The 20726-nt window shown below is 36.2% G+C and overlaps 3 protein-coding genes across 4 annotated transcripts; 1 reads left to right on the forward strand and 2 right to left on the reverse strand.

The window, feature by feature from the left end:
• Nucleotides 1–2894: 2894 nt before the first annotated feature.
• LOC146579108 (putative high affinity immunoglobulin gamma Fc receptor IB) lies at nt 2895–5134 on the reverse strand. The gene is made up of 3 exons (XM_085267916.1): nt 4450–5134; nt 3782–4048; nt 2895–3031 (listed from the first exon to the last, which is right to left on the reverse strand). Exons 1-3 carry the CDS (start codon nt 4742–4744, stop codon nt 2895–2897), a joined length of 699 nt encoding a protein of 232 aa, XP_085124042.1. The 5' UTR covers nt 4745–5134.
• Nucleotides 5135–8393: 3259 nt separating this feature from the next.
• LOC146579109 (butyrophilin subfamily 1 member A1-like) lies at nt 8394–13602 on the forward strand. Of its 2 annotated transcripts, XM_085269479.1 has the most exons (6): nt 8394–8480; nt 8833–8932; nt 9195–9533; nt 9754–10035; nt 10315–10440; nt 12431–13602. In XM_085269479.1, exons 1-6 carry the CDS (start codon nt 8472–8474, stop codon nt 12472–12474), a joined length of 900 nt encoding a protein of 299 aa, XP_085125605.1. In that variant the 5' UTR covers nt 8394–8471; the 3' UTR covers nt 12475–13602. The 2 variants fall into 2 exon arrangements, with proteins under 2 accessions (XP_085125605.1, XP_085125606.1); XM_085269480.1 differs by lacking the exon at nt 10315–10440.
• Nucleotides 13603–15172: 1570 nt separating this feature from the next.
• On the reverse strand, nt 15173–19510 carry LOC146579110 (high affinity immunoglobulin epsilon receptor subunit alpha-like). The gene is made up of 4 exons (XM_085267917.1): nt 19480–19510; nt 18267–18530; nt 17094–17369; nt 15173–15426 (listed from the first exon to the last, which is right to left on the reverse strand). Exons 1-4 carry the CDS (start codon nt 19508–19510, stop codon nt 15173–15175), a joined length of 825 nt encoding a protein of 274 aa, XP_085124043.1.
• Between the last annotated feature and the right edge of the window lie 1216 nt (nt 19511–20726).

The following is a 20726-nucleotide window of genomic DNA, read 5'->3' on the forward strand; positions in this document are numbered from 1 at the left end:
CTGTCCAATTGGTGATTGTTCATAATTCAATTAAAAAAAAAAAAAAATGGTGAAACCTCAGTAATAATCAACCCAAACTTGTCTTTTGGAATTGATCTTGAGAATGGAATCATAACAAGCATAAACGATCAATGTGGTTGTGTGAGGTAGAGGGACTCTGAAGCGCATTTCAAGTCTCAAGTTGCCATTTATCACCGGTGACAAGGCCTGACTGTCATCTGAAGGATTCATATTGAACACAAACAATGTATACCATTGTTCAAACTCCTGTCTGTCAATGCACAAGGACAGATCTTTCAGGTTTCTCCCGGTAGCAGTGTACAGGCTGTAAAACTCTCTTACGGAGTGATTCTCAGCAAAATTGGGTTGAAACGCTTTGGCTGGTATTTGCTTAGTCTCATGACACAAAGCCAAAAACTCTAGATTGTTATGCTGGAAATTGAAAGGGCATAAATCATATCAACCTGTAAAACCCTTATGGTTAACCATGCCTATGACTAGGTAACGGGGAAGTGAGCCCAGAAACAGATTCTCATGATGTGATATCCGCAAATTCTCGGGTATTGAAAATGTTTTTTCATTAATCTGGGATATGGGATACAATGCATTCGCTTGCATGAGAGTGGACGCGTGGCCTACGCGTCCAGATTCAGACCGCAGTCTGCCTGTTAGTGACCTCTGGCATAGAAGAAAAGTGTCAATAGGGCCTTTTCCTGTGAGACAATACGTGTATTTTTATTTGGGTAAGGTTTCACAAGAAGTTGTTCATATACTTTTCTTCTTGTTTTTTTAATTTAGAAAACAAAGTCTGACAGCTTATTGATTTTTGTTTGTCTCAGTCTACATCCATGTTGGCATGCTGAAGGAGCATAGCTCAGATATTTTCCAAAGCAATTATTAAAATTTACAGATTCTTGTATTTAAAACAATACTTTTTCATACAGTTGCATCAAGTCCTACATTCATATCATTTTAGGAGGTATAAATGAGAAAAAGTGGCCTTAATCCTGTTATCCGGTATTTTTTTTTTTATTTTTTTTTTTTACTATCACATACTCAGTGTGTATTTGATAATAGGTTGTGTTTTTGTTAATTCTTTTGTTGTTGAGTTTTGGAGGAGCATAAAAAGACTCAAATAATAACACATCAATTTTAAAATTACTATTAAATTGAAAATTATTTTTTAAACAAAATAATATTTCAGTGGAGTCATTTCATTCCGCTGTAGTGCAAATAACATCACACATGGACATTTAATAAATATGTTTTAATAATGTTTTTACAGTTCAAACAAACTTACAGCTTCTTTTCACAGAGCATTAGAGACGTTGTGGTTATGCTGCAGATAGTTTTCAGATGAAGAAAAATGAAGAAGAAAAAAGACTTAACCAACAATATAAATATGAATGTAGAGAGATACTGGGGTTTAGAAACCCAACAGACATCTTCAGTTTACTTCTGAGAAATTTCATCACTGACACCATGGCATGTACAGTGCAGTGGTTAATGTACATTATTGAGCTGCTTGGTCTAAAAATATATAGCTACATCATATGTGCGTTTTTTCCACAGTAGCATGACAGGTGGTGAATAGGACACTTATCTAGAGATATATTTTTCCAGACAGTAGAATTTACTGGTGTTGCGGGATCAGATATTGAGGGTGAGCACAAAAACAATCATGGTCCAGACGAGCTTCGGTCAAAGAATGATTTTAATGAACCCACACATGTGCGGGGAGATGATCACTGGACACAGCAGCAATCACCTGCCTCCAGCTTTACAGAAACAATCATTTTATATCAGGGTATTGTTTATGACGCCCCTTCATTGCGTCAAAACACATACAAAGCACATACAATGATATTGACGACTTTCGACATGAATGGAAAGAGCCTTCTCTCCGTCTCGAGGCCAGATGCCGACTCTCACTTATCTCCTGGAGCATACTTTTGCAGCTACAGGCATTTGCAAACTGTTATTCGAACTCATAGCCTAAACATGAGCCCAACTATGTGTGTGTGTGTGTGTGTGTGTGTGTGTGTGTGTGTGTGTGTGTGTGTTGACCTCCAACGCACTCAGCCTCACCCCTCCCGTTGGCGCTTCTAAATAATCTTAACTAAAAGTATGTGTGATCTATTGAATAAATGTTTTACCAAAATGCCCCTACTCAAGGCTTAATAGAAGAATGTAAAATATGTGTTGTGTAAGTGTGTTCTTTCCATAGTTCAACATCCCTTACACCATGTATTGTCTGATCATAGTGCCAAACAAAGTTCACGACCTTCAACCACTTAACTGAGCTTCAACTCTTTAAATAAGCACAGAAAAGCAAAGTGTATATAAAATGATTACAACTACACCTGTAATGAAAAGGTTAGTACGCGATTATGATAACACCAGTAACACAAATTATAACATAATGGCAACAGCTTCAATCAATGTTTTTGATGAGAATAAGAATTAATGCAATGATTAATGATAATGACTACAAAATTAATTATGATGATTATGAATAGTAACAGTAAAATAATGTCTTTAATTCCACACTGGACATTGAAGGGAGTGCCAGTTTATGACTTTGATAACTAGAGGTACACTCCCCCCCCCCCCCCCCCCTCACTTATCTGTAGAAATAACTTTCAAAGGCTTTTATTGTAATATATCATATAGACGGGGGGGGGGGAAATCACATTACGGTGTTGACTGATTAAGACTTTCTCACCAAGCATCAATAGACTAATTAATATGTTCTTAGAAAAAAAAATTGTCTTGCTACAGAACCTTGGTGACAACAAAAAATGTTTTCCTTCCCTCTACTTTTTGAAAATTCTATACATTGATGCAACAGTTGTTATTTCCTTTGCAATTTGCACTTGTGGACATTTTCTTCCTCAGTTGTTCCAAGGCTGACCTTTTCTTAATACTAACAGCAGCAGAGCGACCCATAAAACTGTGCCAACAGTCCTTATGAGGAGGTAGAGGAGAACAGGAAGCTGATCATAACAAAGGAGCGTCACCATGTGATAATCTGTAAAAACAACAACACTCGTACTTAATATTTCCAAAATGTCCAATTTTGTGTTTGTTTGTTTTTGTTGTTGTTGTTTTGTTTTTCCAAAGATGGCCTTAACATTTGTGTAGCCAATAGGACATGACTATTGGCTCTTCAAAGGCTCTTCTGCATCTCTTTCCAGACCCAGAAGCTATGTTGTGCTGTCACTGCTGGTGTGTAGTAGCTCCACCACCCCACTAGGGGAAGGAGCTGGGCTTGTTAACCCAAGTGTGTGCAGTTAAAACAATAAGAATTAGAATGGCAGCAGTGGGCAGATTAAAAGTTCTAAAGTTATTTTCTCTTAAAGCATGGAGAATATATGCCTCTAGCATACTATGAGTTTATGTTAAATAAGGGACATAAAGTAGATTTTTGGACTGTCATGTTGTCAGGCTGCAAATGCTGATGACAGGAATAGGAATTTCCATAATGTGTTAGCATTTAGTGACTGGAAAAAAAGCCAACTTTTTTTTACTATTTTCTGACAGTTATGTTAACCTGACATTGAGATAAGGTTTTAAACTATGTTGTGTAATATAAAAGACCACAATTTATGCCATTTCTCGTGTTTTGCAGTTTTAGAGAGACAAAATCTCATTTTGAAGAACTGTTTATCTATCTTGATATTGACATTCAATGAGGGCAGTAAGTACTTATTTTATATACAGTTTAAGTCTCACATCTAAAATGCCTCTAAAAAATACATCCAAAAAAAAGTGCTCTCACCTGTGTTGTCTCTGCTTCTGACAGCCAGCCAGCTCTCAGGTGATTCTCCAACTCCTGAGATTTTGCACTTGTAGAGTCCTTCATGAGACTTGTTGATATTGTGGATGATCAAAGTGCTGGTGGAGATGTTTTTGATAAAGAGGCCATTTTTATAGAAGGATATGGAAGTAGACGCATTGGTAGAAGCTGTCTTGTTTTTACAGCGCAGACTCACAGTGTTTCCCTCCATCACAGGAAGTAAAGGACTTTCCAGGATCACAGGACCAGCTAGTATAATTATAACATATGGTATAATTACTACAGCACCCTGGGAAATCGTGTGTTTGAAAGACATACTCCTTTGTCATGTAATTTATAGGTTTTGAGCACTTTTGTGGGCAGAGGAAAAATACTATTACCAGCATTTAATTATGTCACTTACGAGCATTTAACAGATATCACATAATAATCAGAACATTTAGCAGATTTCTCAAGTGGTGTACTAATAAGAATATACTTTTTGCAATCCAATTCAGTAATTTATTCAGCAATATATTTTATTAATATTTTATTCCAACATAGTTGGTGTGAAGCACTCAGAATTTCGTTGTACATTTACAATGACAAAGGACTATTCTATTCTATCCTTTAAATATGCATGTTAGTGAACGCAGGTACAGTAAACTTACGTGTAATGGTGATGTTGACAGTGTTGCTTTTCTTTCCATCTCTGCTCTCACACCAGTACTGCCCACTGTCTCCCATAAAAACATGTTTGAAGATGCAAATGTACCCACTGAAAACTCCCCAACTAGTCCCACATGCTGTACTTTCGGTTGGCACCTTCCTCATTAGTCTCCATCCAGGAGACACGTCAAACTCCTTACAGTTAAAAGACAATGTGCTGTATTCATAGTGCTGAGAAGTGTTTGGAACAACATGAGGAAAAGCTGCATTGAACAACAACGAGGGAGACAGGACCATTAAATATGCACCAAGTGAAAATTGTCAAACCAAAACCCACAATCCCGGCTAATGTTATTCATGCAAAATAATTACATTTATTTTCACTTACAAACTCTTTGAGCATCACAAACATCCCAAACTTGTGTCACCAGCAGCAGCCACATATTTATCACTGAAGAAAAAACGAAAAAAAAATGCATTAAAAATAAGTGATAAGGAAAACTCAATTTGATCCCTTCAGTAAGATGATGTTGTGGCTTTGTTACACTTTGGAGGGCATTTTGAATATATTCTTTGCTAGGAATCAGAAAAAGGGAAAAAAAATCTTATGCTATGGCTTATGTTAAATAAGTAACAATAGATTATTTTTTTATACTGTTTTAACAGTAAGCACCTGCAGTACCTCCACAGCCCACCTGCAGGCACCGCCCACACTTTCGGAACCACTCGTATAAATTTAAAGTATAAATATATTTATTAAGCTGATCATATCAGTGCATCTAGATGAGGTAGATAGATGAGATGTTTCAGTCATACTGTAGCAATCATGTTCCATAGCTGGTTTTGGAACTAGAGGAAATGGTTTAGGAAAAGGAGGTGTTGCTTGCTTAGACTGATGTCCTTGACCCGGATACACATGGATGGATGGATTTGTTAAACTAATATTAATAAATGAAAATAATGAATAGATAATTAGTATTGCAGCACAGTGATGCAGTGGTTAGCACTGTTGCCTGAGTTCAGTTCCATCATCAGGCCAGGGCCTTTCTGTGTGGAGTTTGCTTGTTGTCTGTGTTTGTGTGGATTCTTTCCAGGTACTCCGGCTTCATTCCACAGTACAAACACATGTAGTTAGTGGGGCTAGGTTAACTGGTGATTTTAAATTGCATATAGGCATGAATGTGAATGGTTGTCTGTCTCTCTTTGTTAGCTCTGCGACAGACTGGCGACTTGTCCAGGGTGTACTTTGTTTTTTGTCCTAAGACAGCTGGGACAGGCTCCAGCACCCCTATGACCCTGAGTTGGATAAGTGGAGTAGGATGGATAACTACTAGTATTACCTTACTGAATCTTTATTCTTGTCTTTCTTTACACTTGTACTTTGATATATATTAAGACATATTTAAATTTTAGACTCTACAGGATTTAAAAAGTCATGACCCTGGTAGTCATTGAATAGTTGTTACTAAAGCAATTTCAGAGCCTCTTTTCACACAGCTCTGGCAGTATCGTGGTTATAGTGCAGATAGTTTCTCAGGCTGAAACACTAACATTAAAAAAGATTGAACGAGTATAGTAATATGAATATAGAGACAGTGTGTGGTGTGGAAACTTTGCAAAGGTCTTGACTAGCATTTCTGACAATGTGCTCACCACACAAATTTGCATCCCTTCATATCAGACTTTATGTGCTATCATACTCTGCTTTGCATTTAGTCTCAATGCTGCAATAGACAGGAGTCTTCACCAAAATCATCTAAATGCCTTTTTTTTTCTAGAAAAATTAGAGTTTAGCTCACATTTGGAGATTCTGATACTTGTAAAATTAATGCGAAGGAATACTGAAACTCTTCTGGTGAAACTTTACATTTAATACCACCAGAAATAATTACAGCTTCTAGATAACATGCATGAAAAAGCAGCTGCACCCCCTGAACTCCAAATAAAATGAATAAAAAACAAACAAAAATTATATCAAATGCTTTTTGTCAAGTTTGTAAAGTCAGGTAAAATCATACTACTCTACATTGCTGACTATTTTCTTGTGGATATTTTAATAGTTTTAGGAAAACTGAAGGTATTGGAGATAAAACCAGCTTTAGCACGCCTGTAAAATTTAGTAGGCATAAGTTGTTATATACTTTGGAACAACAGTTTGGCGAATCCGCCGAGTAATTTAAATTTTTGTATTTTAATTTAAATGTTTTCAATATCACTGATGCTTCCTTCTGTAAACATAACTCAGGTTTTCATGACACTGACTTTTCCCTCAGCTAAAGGAAAACTGGAACGTATAACAAACTCAATACTTACACAGTCGAACACAGAAAAGTGGAACCTCCATGTTGTCTTGCTGACAGAATTTCAGACCAATAAAGTGTTTAGCATAACTGAAGACCACTTCTTCCTGTTTGACTGCTGAAGTATAGAGGCGTTATCTTTCTACTTATGAGGCCTTATCCTGTGGTTGGATCTCGTACTTATACCTGTTCAGCCCAAAATCACCTCAGTAGGCCTTTAAAGGGCTGAAGTACTACAAACTAACTAAAGCATCATAATCCTTTAGTACTGAATTCAATGTGTAATTGCAAATCATATCATGTCACTTGGTTGTCATAGCTCATACATTATAGCTCACAGTGGATTCGTGCTGTTAATAACATACAAAATGATCCAGTGACCTCTACAGGGCATAGTGTTTAACAACAGTCTTTCTGGGGTTCCTACTAAAATGACAACTGTGAAACTGGTTGCTAAACATGATTTTAAATGGTGCACGACTTCTTTGCTTTGCTGCTTTTTTGAACTGTATGTATGCCTAAAGTACACATTTATTCATCAGTCACTTACCAATTAATGTCACTCATATCAGTTTGGACAGAACAATTCAAAAGCATTTTAACAACTTTATATTCTAACTTTGTAAATAAATAAAATTAAAAATTCAAAGCATTTGCCATTTGAACTATATGGATATGGTCTTACTGTAAGACGTATTCTGTTTGAGCTCATTTATTGACATGTACACTTAGATCTATAATATGTTTTTTTTTCATCCCTAAATTTGGATATTGTGTATTCTGCATTTGTAAATTTTGTATTTATAAGTCTGAGAGAATATAACAAAAGCTAAAGTTAGTATCCGGTTTGATGGTTACATTTTAACTTGAAGGTGATGCTTCTACATTATTTTACTGTGTCATGGTTACATGCAAATATGCGTGGTTATCTTAAACTAAACCAACTGCAAAAAGTGATGTAGTTGAAAGAAGGACTCTGGAAGGACTGCAGTGGGTAAGTAACTGTTCATTTCTAACTAAACATTATAATTTGTAGCAACCAAATTTTACCAACTTTTGCCCAACTCAAAATTTGTGTCTGATCTGTCAAACAATTGCAAGTAAGCACACATGGATGTATATAGGACACTGTATATGGAATGCAGTAAAAGTTACTTAATAGTTGTAAAATGCTATATTCAGATAGATTAAGATGGATGAAACACTTTAAGATAGTTTTTTCAAGCTTTAAGCTGCATAGTTGTATATAAACATGGCTAAACTATTTTCTTGTTTCTAACAACCCAATGGTGTGTCACGATCCTGGGTCTTTTGACCAGGCGTTTTGAGTTTAAGTTTATTTGGAGGTTTATGGTTTATGTTTAAGTTCACTGGGTTTTCTAAGTTCATTTGTTTTTTAACTTCCCCCTTGTGTTTTCAACCCCTGTGTTAAGTCCCCCTTTGTCCTTTATGTGTTTCATGTCTTTTGTTGTCAAGTTCATGTTGTCATGTCTGCGTTTCATCATGTTTCCTGTTTTATTTTGAAGAGGTCCTGTGTTCCTGTGTTGTGTTTAGTTTTACGGTTCCCCTGTGATGTTGTTCTGTGTCAGCTGTTTCTTTTCCCCATGTGTTCCCACTTCCCTCATTATCCTCCTGTATGTATTTAGTCCGTGTGTTTCCAGTCATTACTTGTCAGGTTGTTTGCTAGTCCACGTCGTGTTTCCAGGTATCCATGCAAGGTCTTCATGTTCAAGGTTTTTTCATGTTTTAATTTTAGTTCACCCAGTTAAGGTTATTCTTTAGTTTCACACATGCCGTTTGTTTGTATCTATTTTTGCCAGCCTTAATAAATGGCTCGTTTTTTGTTAATCCACGTTACGTTACGCACTTCAGTCCTTTTTTTTACTATACATGCAGTCTGCCTCAGCCATACTGTGACATGGTGTAAATTCTAATTACATAAAGGGTTAAATATCCTTATCAGAAATGCTTTGAGATATATATATATATATATATATATATATATATATATATATATATCCCTTTTCTGAAATAAATATTTGCCTATTTCTAAAATTTAAAAAAAGGAATTTATTTGTTTTTCAGAATCCAGAATGTGTTTTCTGTAGAATGAATTCTGCTTTAAACACCCATTTGGTGCTGTTATTGATGGTGTTTGCCCAACTACCTTCTTCCTTTACTAAAGGTAACTAAATGAATCCACAAAGTTATCTTGAAGCATTTTGTTTGTAAAGACAAATATGAATGTCAGTCGCAGTTTTTAGATTCGTTTCATTTGCAAAGCAGTGGCTACCAGGCCACTGTTATCACATTCCACTGTTCTCATATTTAATTTTAAATCTTCAAAGATAACTATTCATGATCGCACACTTTCTGTCACCCAACTCTAACTCTACAGTCTCTAAACCAAAAAAAAAAAATTATTATTTTTCTTTCTCCTGTCTCAGGTACCATTCAGGTAATTGGTTCATCTCACCCAATAGTTGCTTTAGTGGGTGATGACATCATACTGCCATGCTATTTGAACTCCTCAATAAGTGCCTCAGACAAGACGGTGGAGTGGACAAAATACAAGCTGGATCCCAGATTTGTTTATGTGTGGCGTGATGGTGGTGAACTGGAAAGCAAAAAGAATCCCTCCTACAAAGGAAGAACAACGGTATCCCTTCATAAATTAAAGCATGGAGACATTTCACTGAATCTGTCTAAAGTGAGACTTTCTGATAGGGGAAGATATAGATGCTTCCTTCCAGATATGGGTGAAACTTTACTGGAGCTCATTGTTGGTAAGAAATATCTGATATTTATCAATCAAAGAAGTGGTTTAAGCTTAAACTCAAATACAAAGTATCGCCATCAGACATTAGCATTATATAACCGAAAAGTAGTTTCTATTCATATTAAAAAAGTCTGTAAATGTGCAGCCAAATCGATCTCTTATTTGGAGTTCCTCTTAATGAAATCATGGTGCACTCTGCCAAAGGAATATTGTGTGCTTCATCTTAGGGGCTGTATCCCTACCTGTAATATTGCGTGTTCAAAAAGCCAAGACTGGAGTTGCATTACAATGTGAGTCTGCAGGCTGGTATCCAGAGCCTGAGCTGCTGTGGTTGGACGGTGAGGGAAACCACCTCTCTGCTGGACCTACAGAGACCCTCAGAGGTCCTGATGACCTCTTTACTGTCAGCAGCAGAGTGACTGTGGAGAAGAGACACAGCAACAACATCACCTGCAGAGTCCAACAGAGGAACACCAACCAGACCAGAGAGACCCACATCCACATTTCTGGTAAAAACATGATGAAACTCAGGTCACATAGTGAACATGCACATCCATACAGTGTGGTCATGTCCAAACACAATGTTTACTCAGAACATGCGACTAGAAAGGCAACACAATTTTTGGTCCTGCTTTTGGTGATATTTGAAGCAAATCCCTTTTATTGTCTTTATTCTTTAAAATATTGGCAAAAATATAGGTCATATAAAAAAGAAATCAAATACACATATACAACTGTTCATTGTGTTGTTGGGATGTGATTCATTATTTTCTGTTTTACTGTTTCAGATTATTTTTTCACGACCCCGCCAAATCCTGCAGTTTGTGTCAGTCTGCTTACTCTCTTTGTTATTTCACTTTTCTGCATTGTTCTGGTGATCTTTGTTTGCTGGATACAGAGAAGGAAAAAGATCAGTAAGTTGTATGCAAAATAATTTAAAAATTGTTTTTTTTCTCACAGCTCAGTGATTGATTTACAGTGAAGTGATGAATAAGAGTACTCAGACCTGTTCTTTAGTATCAAGAAAATCTCAGCATGATGCTGCAGTAGTACACAATAATAAAACAGTCCACTCAGAACTGGCCAATTAAAGAAGTTTTTCATGTCTTCTTAGGATCACATTTGAATGCAATATACTTTAAGATGTCTTTTGTGAGTCTTAACGTTGTGGATGACAAGATTGTGTATTATCAACCCAAACAGATTTTTTCTAAAACAACAAGCAGTAAAGTGAAAAAAAAAAAGAGGCTGACAAATTTATTACACCACCAAATGTCCTGTTTTCTTAAACAGGAAGAAAGAGGTTTCTGCCTTCCTCTTTACAATACTTTCTTTCCTCTTGTCATAAACCATTGCTCCTGTCAGCTCAAGCTGCTCTTGCAAAATGACTCATTTTATATACTTTGTTGTAGTAGCATTTATCACAAAGGCAGACCAAAGGTATTTTTCAAAGGCAAACCTGGAGAATGAGGAGCGGCTCAAATGCCACAGCATACAAGTAACTATTGTTTAAAGTAAAGACTAATCTAAAGTAAATATCCTTTTTTTTTTTTTTTTTTTTTTTTATAGAATAGAATTCAACTTTATTGTCGTGTCACAGGTACAAGGGAACGAAATGCAGTTTGCATCCATCCAGAAGTGCTTTAGCCATGATATAGATATATTACAATATATATTAGCAATAATATAGACAGAAATGGGTCTGTTGTAGGTATGAGGGTACAAAATATGGGCCTATTATGGGTATGTTATAATGTACACGGTATGAAGGTACCGTGCACATTATATGCTATAACTATAAGTATGTGCAGGCTGTAGTGGTGTACAAGCTAAATATGAAAAACTATACAGAAATGTGAACTATGCAAGTTATAAACAGTTGTAGAATTAAAATTATCGTATTGTACAGAATGATTATTTATACAGAATTATACAGTAGTGCAGGTAAGATAAGTGAAATATGTGGATAATTCCTGCAGAGGCTATATAAAGTGCTAGTGGTTGTGAGTGGTGGTTCAGTCCATGTTATTATTGTGTGTATGAGGGTACAGTTGTCCATTGTGGGTGTGTGTATGTTCAGTCCATGTGTTTAATGTGGGTCAGATGTCAGGAGGCAGAGTTCAGGAGTCTGACAGCTTTGGGGAAGAAGCTGTTCCGGTACCTGGTGGTCTTAGTCCGGAGGCTCCTGTAGCGCCTCCCAGAGGGCAGGAGGGTGAAGAGTCCATGTGATGGGTGACTGGGGTCTTTGATGATTTTCCCAGCCCTTTTCAGACACCGCTTCCTGTAGATGTCCTTTATGGCAGGAAGTGGTGCTTCGGCGATGCGCTGGGCAGTTTTCACAACTCTCTGCAACGCCTTCCGGTCCGAGGCAGAGCAGTTCCCGTACCAAACTGTTATACAGTTGGTCAGGATGCTCTCGATGGTGCAGCAATAGAAGTTCACCAGGATGTCTGAGGACAGGTGGTTCTTCCTCAGAGTCCTCAAGAGGAAGAGGCGCTGGTGAGCCTTCTTGACCCGCTTGGAGCAGTTGGTCGTCCAGGTGAGATCCTCGGAGATGTGGACTCCCAGGAACTTGAAGCTGCTCACACGCTCCACAGCCGTCCCTTTAATGTAGATGGGTGGATGTGGGTCAGCATTCCTCCTGTAGTCCACAATGAGCTCCTTGGTCTTCTCGGTGTTAAGCAGCAGGTTGTTTGTGTCGCACCACTCAGCCAGACGATCTATCTCCTCCCTGTAGGCGGCCTCATCGTTGTCACTGATGAGGCCAGTCACCTTGGTGTCATCTGCAAACTTATTTTTTTTATTTATTTTTTTATTATTTTTTTTTTTGGCCTGTCCCGTTTGGCTCTTTTGCCATCAGAATTCATCTGATGGCTAAAGTAAATATCCTTTCTCTGTGCACAGGAATTCAGACAAACCACGCTGTAGCTCAGATGGAACAAGACTGAGACAAGCAGAGCCAAAAGAAGAAATGGAGACTCATAAGATGTTGGAAAAGAGAAGACAAGAGAATTAATCAGTGACAGTATGCTTTCATATAGTGTGTTTATTTCAGAACCTTTCGTCTTTCAGCTGCACCATTTAGGGAGTGATCATCTGTGTCCATCTATTTCTGTCTCTATCCTACTCTGTCACACCAACCTTCTGCACATCCACCTTCGCTACATCCATAAATCTTCTCTGTCTAATTCACTGAGCTGTTTCGTCCGACCCATTACTTGACATACTTCTTGAGGCAAACTTTACACATCTGTAGCAATGGGATTGAAAACACATGAATTCAAAAAGTAAGAGCTGTGGCTCAATACTTTTCCATATAATTTACTATGAAAGTAAAAACCACCACTCAGTAGACTGCATGCTTAAACAGCAGTTTATTTGAGTTTTGATTTATTTTCTTGCTAATACATATAGAAAAATATTTAAGCAGTTAAATGTGCTTTGGTATTTGCTATACATAAGGACGAAAAGGCAGTACATCCTGTAAGATACAGACCATATCATAAACATTAAGTGGTAACCATGAAGAGATTTTTAATGTAAAAATTCAGAGAACGAATAATCGTTTTGAGAAGTTAATTGGTCTTTTGGTGTCTTTTTTAACTTTCTGTTTTTTTTAGTTGTACAGTTTTGTTTAATAGTCGTGATGTGCACAATGTTGAATAAATAACTTAATAAAATTCTTTCTTTTATTCATCCAAATATGTTTTTTAATCAAAACATTATGACTATGTATTATAGGCTAGGACAGATGTGCGACAGTTTCTACATCTATCACAGTGGAAAGTCCATCTGGTCATCGTTGTCATTATTTCCTTAATAAACATCCTTTACGTTATCAGTGTGTTTTTAATCTATGTTAACAGCTCAGCCATACCAAAGCAAATCACTGGGAAGTAATTAACAAGTTATTTCACGTTCAATGCAGTATTCTAAGAATACTGCATTTTATCGCATATATGGTCATTAGAGCACAGAGGCCACTCCATTAGGTTTGAATATCTATCTACAGTATTCTGGCTGATGTATGGATGATATTTCTATAGGCAGACTGATCATTTCATTTAAACCAGCATTAGCTTCCTCGAGTGACAGAGAGTGGATACATGTTTTTTGTTAACATGAATGTTCAAGATGTTCAATAAACATGTTAAGTGTGTATATTTTCTTTTTTCTCAAGTCTGTTTGCTTATGCAAAATGAAAAGCAATTAATGTAGAATAAAAATGAATGATATTTAATCATGATTAATCAAAATGAATCCACTGTAACCCTGTGATGAATCTGATTAAACATTTGAATTGTTTGACAGCACTAATATATATTATATATTAGTCTATTCTTGCTTAATATTAGTGTATATGTTTTTTTTTAAAGTTGTATTTCACACAGAGAACCTGTGTTAAAAGACTGAAGAAAACTATTCAAATTATCTTTGAATTTAAGCATTTAACATTATTTGTGTTTATTCTGCATTTACTTCATTATATTGCATAAATGTCAGTTACAAGCTTAAATTTAAAATGTAATGCAACCAGGCTATTGATCAAGTAATTGCGATTAATCGCGATTAATTACAGAATATTGTGTGATTAATTAGTTCATTTTTTTAATCTATTGACAGCACTAGTAATTATATATATCTAAAATATATGTATTCTTTTAGTTTTCTCAAACTATATTAATCAACCAAGACAGAGTTTTCTTTTTCTATAAACATTTTGTTAGGTCTAGGAGGGTCATTTGTGTGTCTGTTACTTCAGCGGTTTGCGTTTGATGAGCTGCAGCCACTAAATAAAACCTTGGGTAACACATGCTGCAAGAACTCAGTGCACACCTTTAAAAATATACATGTGACTATAGAATGGTTATATCTATTCTGCTTTGCAAACATCAACAGTCATAGTCATATTCACTCACATATTCAAGTTAGTCTTTTTTTTTTGTTTCTTTTTTAAGGTAGTTGCAGAAATAAAATAATTTTTGAGTCTCTCGCATTGTCAAAATGCAATGCAAATGTATTTCAAACAAAAATACATTAAATGTAATAAAATAAAAGAACAACAGTAAAACTGTAGTAACCAAACTTATAAAAGTGTTTATGTGCTTGATGGTGATTTCTTGTTGATTATGATTGATTCATCAATCTATGAGTTCTTTTTTGGTCCGAGTTTCCCACAGTGAAGGAGTCCCACAAGCAGTATCAGCAGAGCTACCATCACAATAGTTAGGATGACCCGCAAAAGGAGGAGGAGGTGAAAGAATTGGTCCGAACAAAAACATGCCTCTCTGGGAAGCCCTGCAACGACACCACGTCATCATATGTCACACAAAACTCATTTACATGTTTTTCTTTTTACTTCTTACCATTTTGTCTTCTTGGGACACATTAAGCTTCTCTTACTGTAATCCCAGGGGTAGGGTTAATTTTATGTATAGGGTCATTTAAGAAAATAAAGCTTAAACTGTATGCCATGACAGACAACAAATGTGTAGACAATTTATCCAAATTTCTCTGATGTTTTAAAGCAACAGTATTACAAAATACAACTCAAGAGTTCAATATAAGTGCTGTAAGTAGCTATTTATGGTTAAACAGACACAACAATCAAGCACAAAATCCTTATTTTGATATTTTGAATCATGTTTATGTGTCACCTCTAACAGACAGCCATTTTTCTGATGATTCTCCTACTCCAGATATTGTGCACTTGTAAAGTCCTTCATGACTCATGTAGACTTGGTGGATGGTCATGTTTCCCACAGAGCTGGTCCCAATGAAGAGGCCATCTTTATAGAAGACAGCTGGAAGGTTTGCAGACGTCTCGTTTAGGCAGCTCAGAACCACAGTTTCCCCCTCCATCACAGGATGAGCAGGGCTCTCCAGGGTCACCGTTATATCTGATTAAAGTAAAGTTTATGAATATTTCATAGTCACTGGGTCTTTTACTGAGTCTTATCAACACATTGTTTTTATTTTGAAGAGAGGGCTTGTGTCTATATTATATGTTTTATGTTTATTTTCTTGTGTATGATTTTCTTCTGTTCCTGTTAGTTCTGTACTATATTATTTGAGATCTTCAGTCTAGTCATCAATGACTTCTTCCTGTATGAGTTTTCTTCCTGTTCCCTCAGTCTTCTCTTTGTGTTTTTGGCTTCTGCTTCTGTTTCAAGTCCGTGTCTCCAATTTCCCCATTTGTTTGTGTGTGTGTGTGTGTGTGTGTGTGTGTGTATGCACTGGCCTATGGAAGACCTATGCAAAGGAGTTTTCACCGGGTGTGTGAGTTTCAGAGTCAGACACCTGGTAGTGATCAAACACCTGTCCTGATGTTCTCATTTGGCAACTTCATAATGAAGCAGCAGTGGCTCAGGCTTTTCTGGATCGTTGCCCTGAAAGCAGTTTCTAAAGCACTACTGCTGCAGTTTTTTGAAATTATTGTGAAGTTATATTCACCCGTCTGTCCCTTTGTGCAAGATTTGGAGTTTATGAGACATCAAGGGGTGAGACGGACTCTGGATTCTGTGAGAAAACTGACATTGTCTCAATTTAAGCCCTGTGGAAACTGGACCTTCCAACTGCTCTGACTTTTTTGAACTCTTTTGCTATTCACTGTGTATAAATGCATGAGAGTGAGAGTCTGGCCTCTATTTAGGTCACACTGACAAAATATTTATATCACATGACGGTTTAATTAAGAACTGTGACACGGTACTATGAGACACAGCACAAACCAAAACTAAACACACTGAAAATCTTTAAAGAGGCAAGAAAGAATATCAGTGTATCTATTATGTAATACAGCATTTTCCATAATTTTTTATTTGGATTAGGAATTTGATGCAGTCAGCATTTTTATAGATGGTAAAGGTTGTGCTTTCTTTTGTTAAATAGGTAAGATATGTATGTATGAAGTAGTGTAAAAAAGACAAAAAGAAGTGTAAAAATTGATTCAAATTCTCTCTAAATTCAGGGTAATCATCAGAACGTTGCAGAAATCTTCATTGGCAGTTTCATTTGCTGTAACTTTAAAATGTTTCTATTTGTGACTCACCTGGGATCTAATAGTTCCTTGCAAAAACAAAACAAACTCAAAACAAAACAATGAAGAGTTTGTTTTCGTTTTTAATTTTTCCAAAATTGTTTTGCAGTGAAATTACTGCATGTGAACCATGAAATGATAAGGCTTAACACGAGGGTTTAGAGCAGCGGTCCCCAACCTTTTTTGCGCCACGGACTGGTTTATGCCCGACAATATTTTCACGGACCGGCCTTTAAGGTGTCACGGATAAATACAACAAAATAAAACTAGTACCGGTACTGAAAAAAAGAAGATTTATTCATAACACACGTGAAAAGACCCAGGAAAACCGAGTTAACGATAAAAACGATATCAAAATAATGCTGAAAACCGATAAAAACCCTGAAAACCATACATTTCACACCTGAGCCTCAACTCTCGCGGCCCAGTGCCAAACGACTCACGGACCGGTACCGGTCCGAGGCCCGGGGGTTGGGGACCGCTGGTTTAGTGTATAAACGACAGAAGATGAACATTAATAAGTATTACCTTCTTGGTTTTGTTCTTCCAGAGTCTTATTTATCACAATCAACCAGCTTTCTGGTGATTCTCCAGCTTCCAGAACGGTACACTTGTAGAGCCCTTCATCAGATTTGGAAACATTGTGGATCGTCATTTTCCCAGAATAGCTGGTCCCAATTTTTAAGTCATTTTTATAGAAATCAGCTATTTGGTTTTGAGAAGCTCCCTTCTTTCTACAGTACAGGTTGATAGTTTTCCCCTCCATTACAGGTACAGCAGGACTCTCCAGGATCACAGAACCAACTGAAAAAAGAAAAAAAAAAGAGAAATTGAAGCAGAGATAGTTATCATGACTGACAAAAAGACTATCTAGAAGTTCTAAAATAGCTATAACAAAATACAAACTTATTAATTGTACAATGGAAAAAAAAAACAGTGTTTAATAAATTGTTGTAGATGTTATTCATAGGTTCACAGCATTTACAAGCAGAATATTTGTGTATTTTAAGAGTCTGTCTAATTTAATCTGCTTCACAAACCCCACAAGAAGCCTTCTTGCACTGGCATCACACTTACAATATTTATCACAGACAAGAAAGCAAATATGTATTGCTGGGGCATCGTCAATAACCAAGTGTGATTATTGATGCTGTTTACTTTACTAATAACTTTCAAACAATATATATATAAATATATATAAATGCAATAAATGAAGTTCACTAAACGTGCAATTTGACTTAACATTGGGATAATTTATTCAAAATAAGTACATTTTTAGCACTGCCTCAAATTGGAAGATTGAATATTTAAAGGAATTCTGCAACACTTAAACCTTATGAATGTAATACTATTGTAGGGGAATGAACTGATCAGACCAGCAATTTATGGTTCTGGTTAAATTTTGACAGAACTTTTCTGAATTTCTCTGCATTTAGTAATAAAGTTGTAAAACTTGGCAAATGGGGATCTGTATTCAATAATCAATAAAGCTATCCTACAAGATGTAACAATTGGAGATGTGTACTTGTTGTAGTAAGCATTGGAAATTTTTTAATATGCCCTTCACTTTATCACCACTTGCTGGCCACAATTGAGTTGGTTATTTGATGATTTACTTCTGATTTCATTTTCCTTCCATCACCATTCTTGAATATATTGTGGGTCTTTTTAAACTAAATTCTTTAAACGCTGTAAACTTACTAGTGACAGTGATGCTGAGAGCATTGCTCTTCCATCCTTCTTCATCTTCACACCAGTATTTTCCAGTGTCAGTTTCAAAGGCATTATATATGGTGCAGTTCACTGTTGGCGTCACTGTGTAATTTGTACATGTTGGAATGAAATCTTCAATATTTCTTACCCCTCTCCATTTAGCCTGGTGATTTAAACCATCACAGCTAAAAGAGATGGACTCATACTCAAAGAACTGCAGTCTGGTTGGGAAGACAGTAAGAATATCTGGGTCTGAAAAAAGAAAAAAAAGAGCATATGAAATTAAGGTTTTTATTTAATTATCCACAATTCTTATATAGTTATACATTTCTTTTTTTTTGTTTTATGTCATTATTTTTTTGATCACTCGATACACTTACTGATATCAAATGTCTAATTAGCAGTTTCACTTGAACAACAGTCATTCTTGGACTACCTGTTTCAGATGAAAGGCCTAAGTTTAAGAACTTAGTGACACTTTTTTATGGGTAAACAAAACATTGAACACCTCATAATGAATACATGTTACATATATACATACCCATACACATATATTTTGTGTTAAAACACTTTGAACAGTGGATCCCATTTTTTATTGAGAAACTTTAATGATTAAATGATTTGGAATTGTTTTTAAAATACATATCCATGAACTAAATTTATTTTATTTGAAAATTTTAATTAATTTTTAACTATGTGATAATGAAAGATATTCAGCTATGAATGGTTTTGACTGTGGCTTTAGAGCAGTAAGAAATAATTAGCCTTGCAAAGCAGTTCAGCAAAATTCAAATATGCATCTGGTTTTGTAAAACTTAACTTCTCACCAGTTTTTGAAGCGTAACTGTGAGAACAGTGTGCAGTCAAAAGCAAGAACATGTTCGGGACTGGAGGAAAAAGAGAGTAGTACATCAGTCATGCTGTTGATGCTTGGATCCAAAGATATGTGTTAACATAGTAATATCATTGTCATATCATGTATATTATGGCCCAAAGAAACACTTTTTAAGCCCATTTTATGAAATTTAAATAATTCCAGGCACAAAGAAAGTTATTGCTCATGTTGTAAACATTTAATCTCTAACAATTCTTCTTTGATACAATTTTTATGTATAATATATGACAACTATATATTAAGAATAAAAAAAATTATTAATTGAGGAATTATTGGTGAATAAATATAGGTACACTCAGTACTCACGCAGACAGGTGAAAAATGTTTTCATCTCCATGCTGTCTAGCCTGACTGACCGAGCATCACAGGTCTACAGAAAGACATAACTTATTTCATACTTCCTGTGCAGACTATTTTGGCACATATGTAGGTTTGAGTCAATAACAGTCTTGTTATTTTCGGCGCCCTCTTGTGTGGCAGCCTGTTACGGCAGCTCTGCTCATTTGTGAGCTTTTTCTTATTTCCTACTTTTATTCTCGTAACCTTTTAACTTAAGTTGAAGCATTTTCATTATGTTATCATGCACTATGGTTTTGTGCTAGTTCTGGTAATTTCTCTTTTTTTTCTAATTTTTTCCCCCGTGTGTGGCTCCTTTTTTTTTTTTTTTTAAGGTTCAACTACACACTCTTAGGGGTTAAAAAGTTAAAAACCCACCCTAGCAAATAAACAAGAATAAAAGATCCTTGGTGAATTGGATGTGCGCCTCCAGAGATTTATAATTGTGAAATTGGTTCGCCGTGTATGCCCTGACTCCACAGACAAGGTACGAGAATAGATCAATAGATCATAGAATAGAATAGATCATGGCAAGTCAATAGCGGTTGGTCTTCAGGATTTCTCCTCCACGGCCATATTTCATTTCCAATGCACACTATTTTTTTGCCTTTTTTGTCTCTTTACATCTGGATGCAATTTGTCTCTATACCGCCCTTTTTCTTTTGAGATCCTTTTATGTATGGTTCGTAGCAATCTTCCTTCCAACACAGTGTGTTTGTTTTGACTCGTGGCCTGCCAATATGGTGCAATGCTCGCACAATGCACGTTGAGGCGTTGGCGTTATGTCAAGTCCAAAGCCCTATATCCTTTGAACACAGCCACGGAGGGCTGTGACTGCAGTAACTGCTGCCCTTATCATGCCAGATATTGAAGAAAATAAATGTTCAGAGATATATCTCAGAACAACAAATATGGAGCTGAACACTTCTTCAAAGGAAGTTTCCACCTGATGTTTTGCATGGATAAACCACACCTCTACTAGCCCTTGCAACCTATCCAGTGTGTACAGTATATAAAAGCATTTGGACAATGACGCCATTTTTGTAGTTTTCGCCTCTGTACACCACCACAGTGGATTTAAATCAAACATTGGATGTGTTATTGAATTGCAGACTTTCAGCTGTAGTTGAATATTGTAGTAATACTTTTGAATACCAACAGTATCACATTACCTATTCAGAATTTACAGCCCTCTCTCACCCCCGTTCTCTGCGGCC

The sequence above is a fragment of the Mchenga conophoros genome, linkage group LG3 (genome assembly GCF_057382185.1).
Source record: "Mchenga conophoros isolate Kocher_MC1m ecotype Shallow Benthic linkage group LG3, M_conophoros_male_GT1.1, whole genome shotgun sequence".
Classification (NCBI taxonomy): domain Eukaryota; kingdom Metazoa; phylum Chordata; class Actinopteri; order Cichliformes; family Cichlidae; genus Mchenga; species Mchenga conophoros.

Coding starts and splice junctions, on each gene's coding strand:
- LOC146579108 (XM_085267916.1), bottom strand. CDS start 4,744: ATGGTCCTGTCTCCCTCGTTGTTGTTCAATGCAGCTTTTCCTCATGTT. Junction 4,049..4,449: donor TGTCAACATCACCATTACAC/GTAAGTTTACTG, acceptor TAATTATACTAG/CTGGTCCTGTGATCCTGGAA. Junction 3,032..3,781: donor CAGAAGCAGAGACAACACAG/GTGAGAGCACTT, acceptor TTGTTTTTACAG/ATTATCACATGGTGACGCTC.
- LOC146579109 (XM_085269479.1), top strand. Junction 9,534..9,753: donor TTTACTGGAGCTCATTGTTG/GTAAGAAATATC, acceptor GCTTCATCTTAG/GGGCTGTATCCCTACCTGTA. Junction 10,441..12,430: donor ACAGAGAAGGAAAAAGATCA/GTAAGTTGTATG, acceptor CTCTGTGCACAG/GAATTCAGACAAACCACGCT.
- LOC146579110 (XM_085267917.1), bottom strand. CDS start 19,510: ATGGAGATGAAAACATTTTTCACCTGTCTGC. Junction 17,370..18,266: donor TCTCAGCATCACTGTCACTA/GTAAGTTTACAG, acceptor TTCTTTTTTCAG/TTGGTTCTGTGATCCTGGAG. Junction 15,427..17,093: donor GGAAGAACAAAACCAAGAAG/GTAATACTTATT, acceptor TACTTTAATCAG/ATATAACGGTGACCCTGGAG.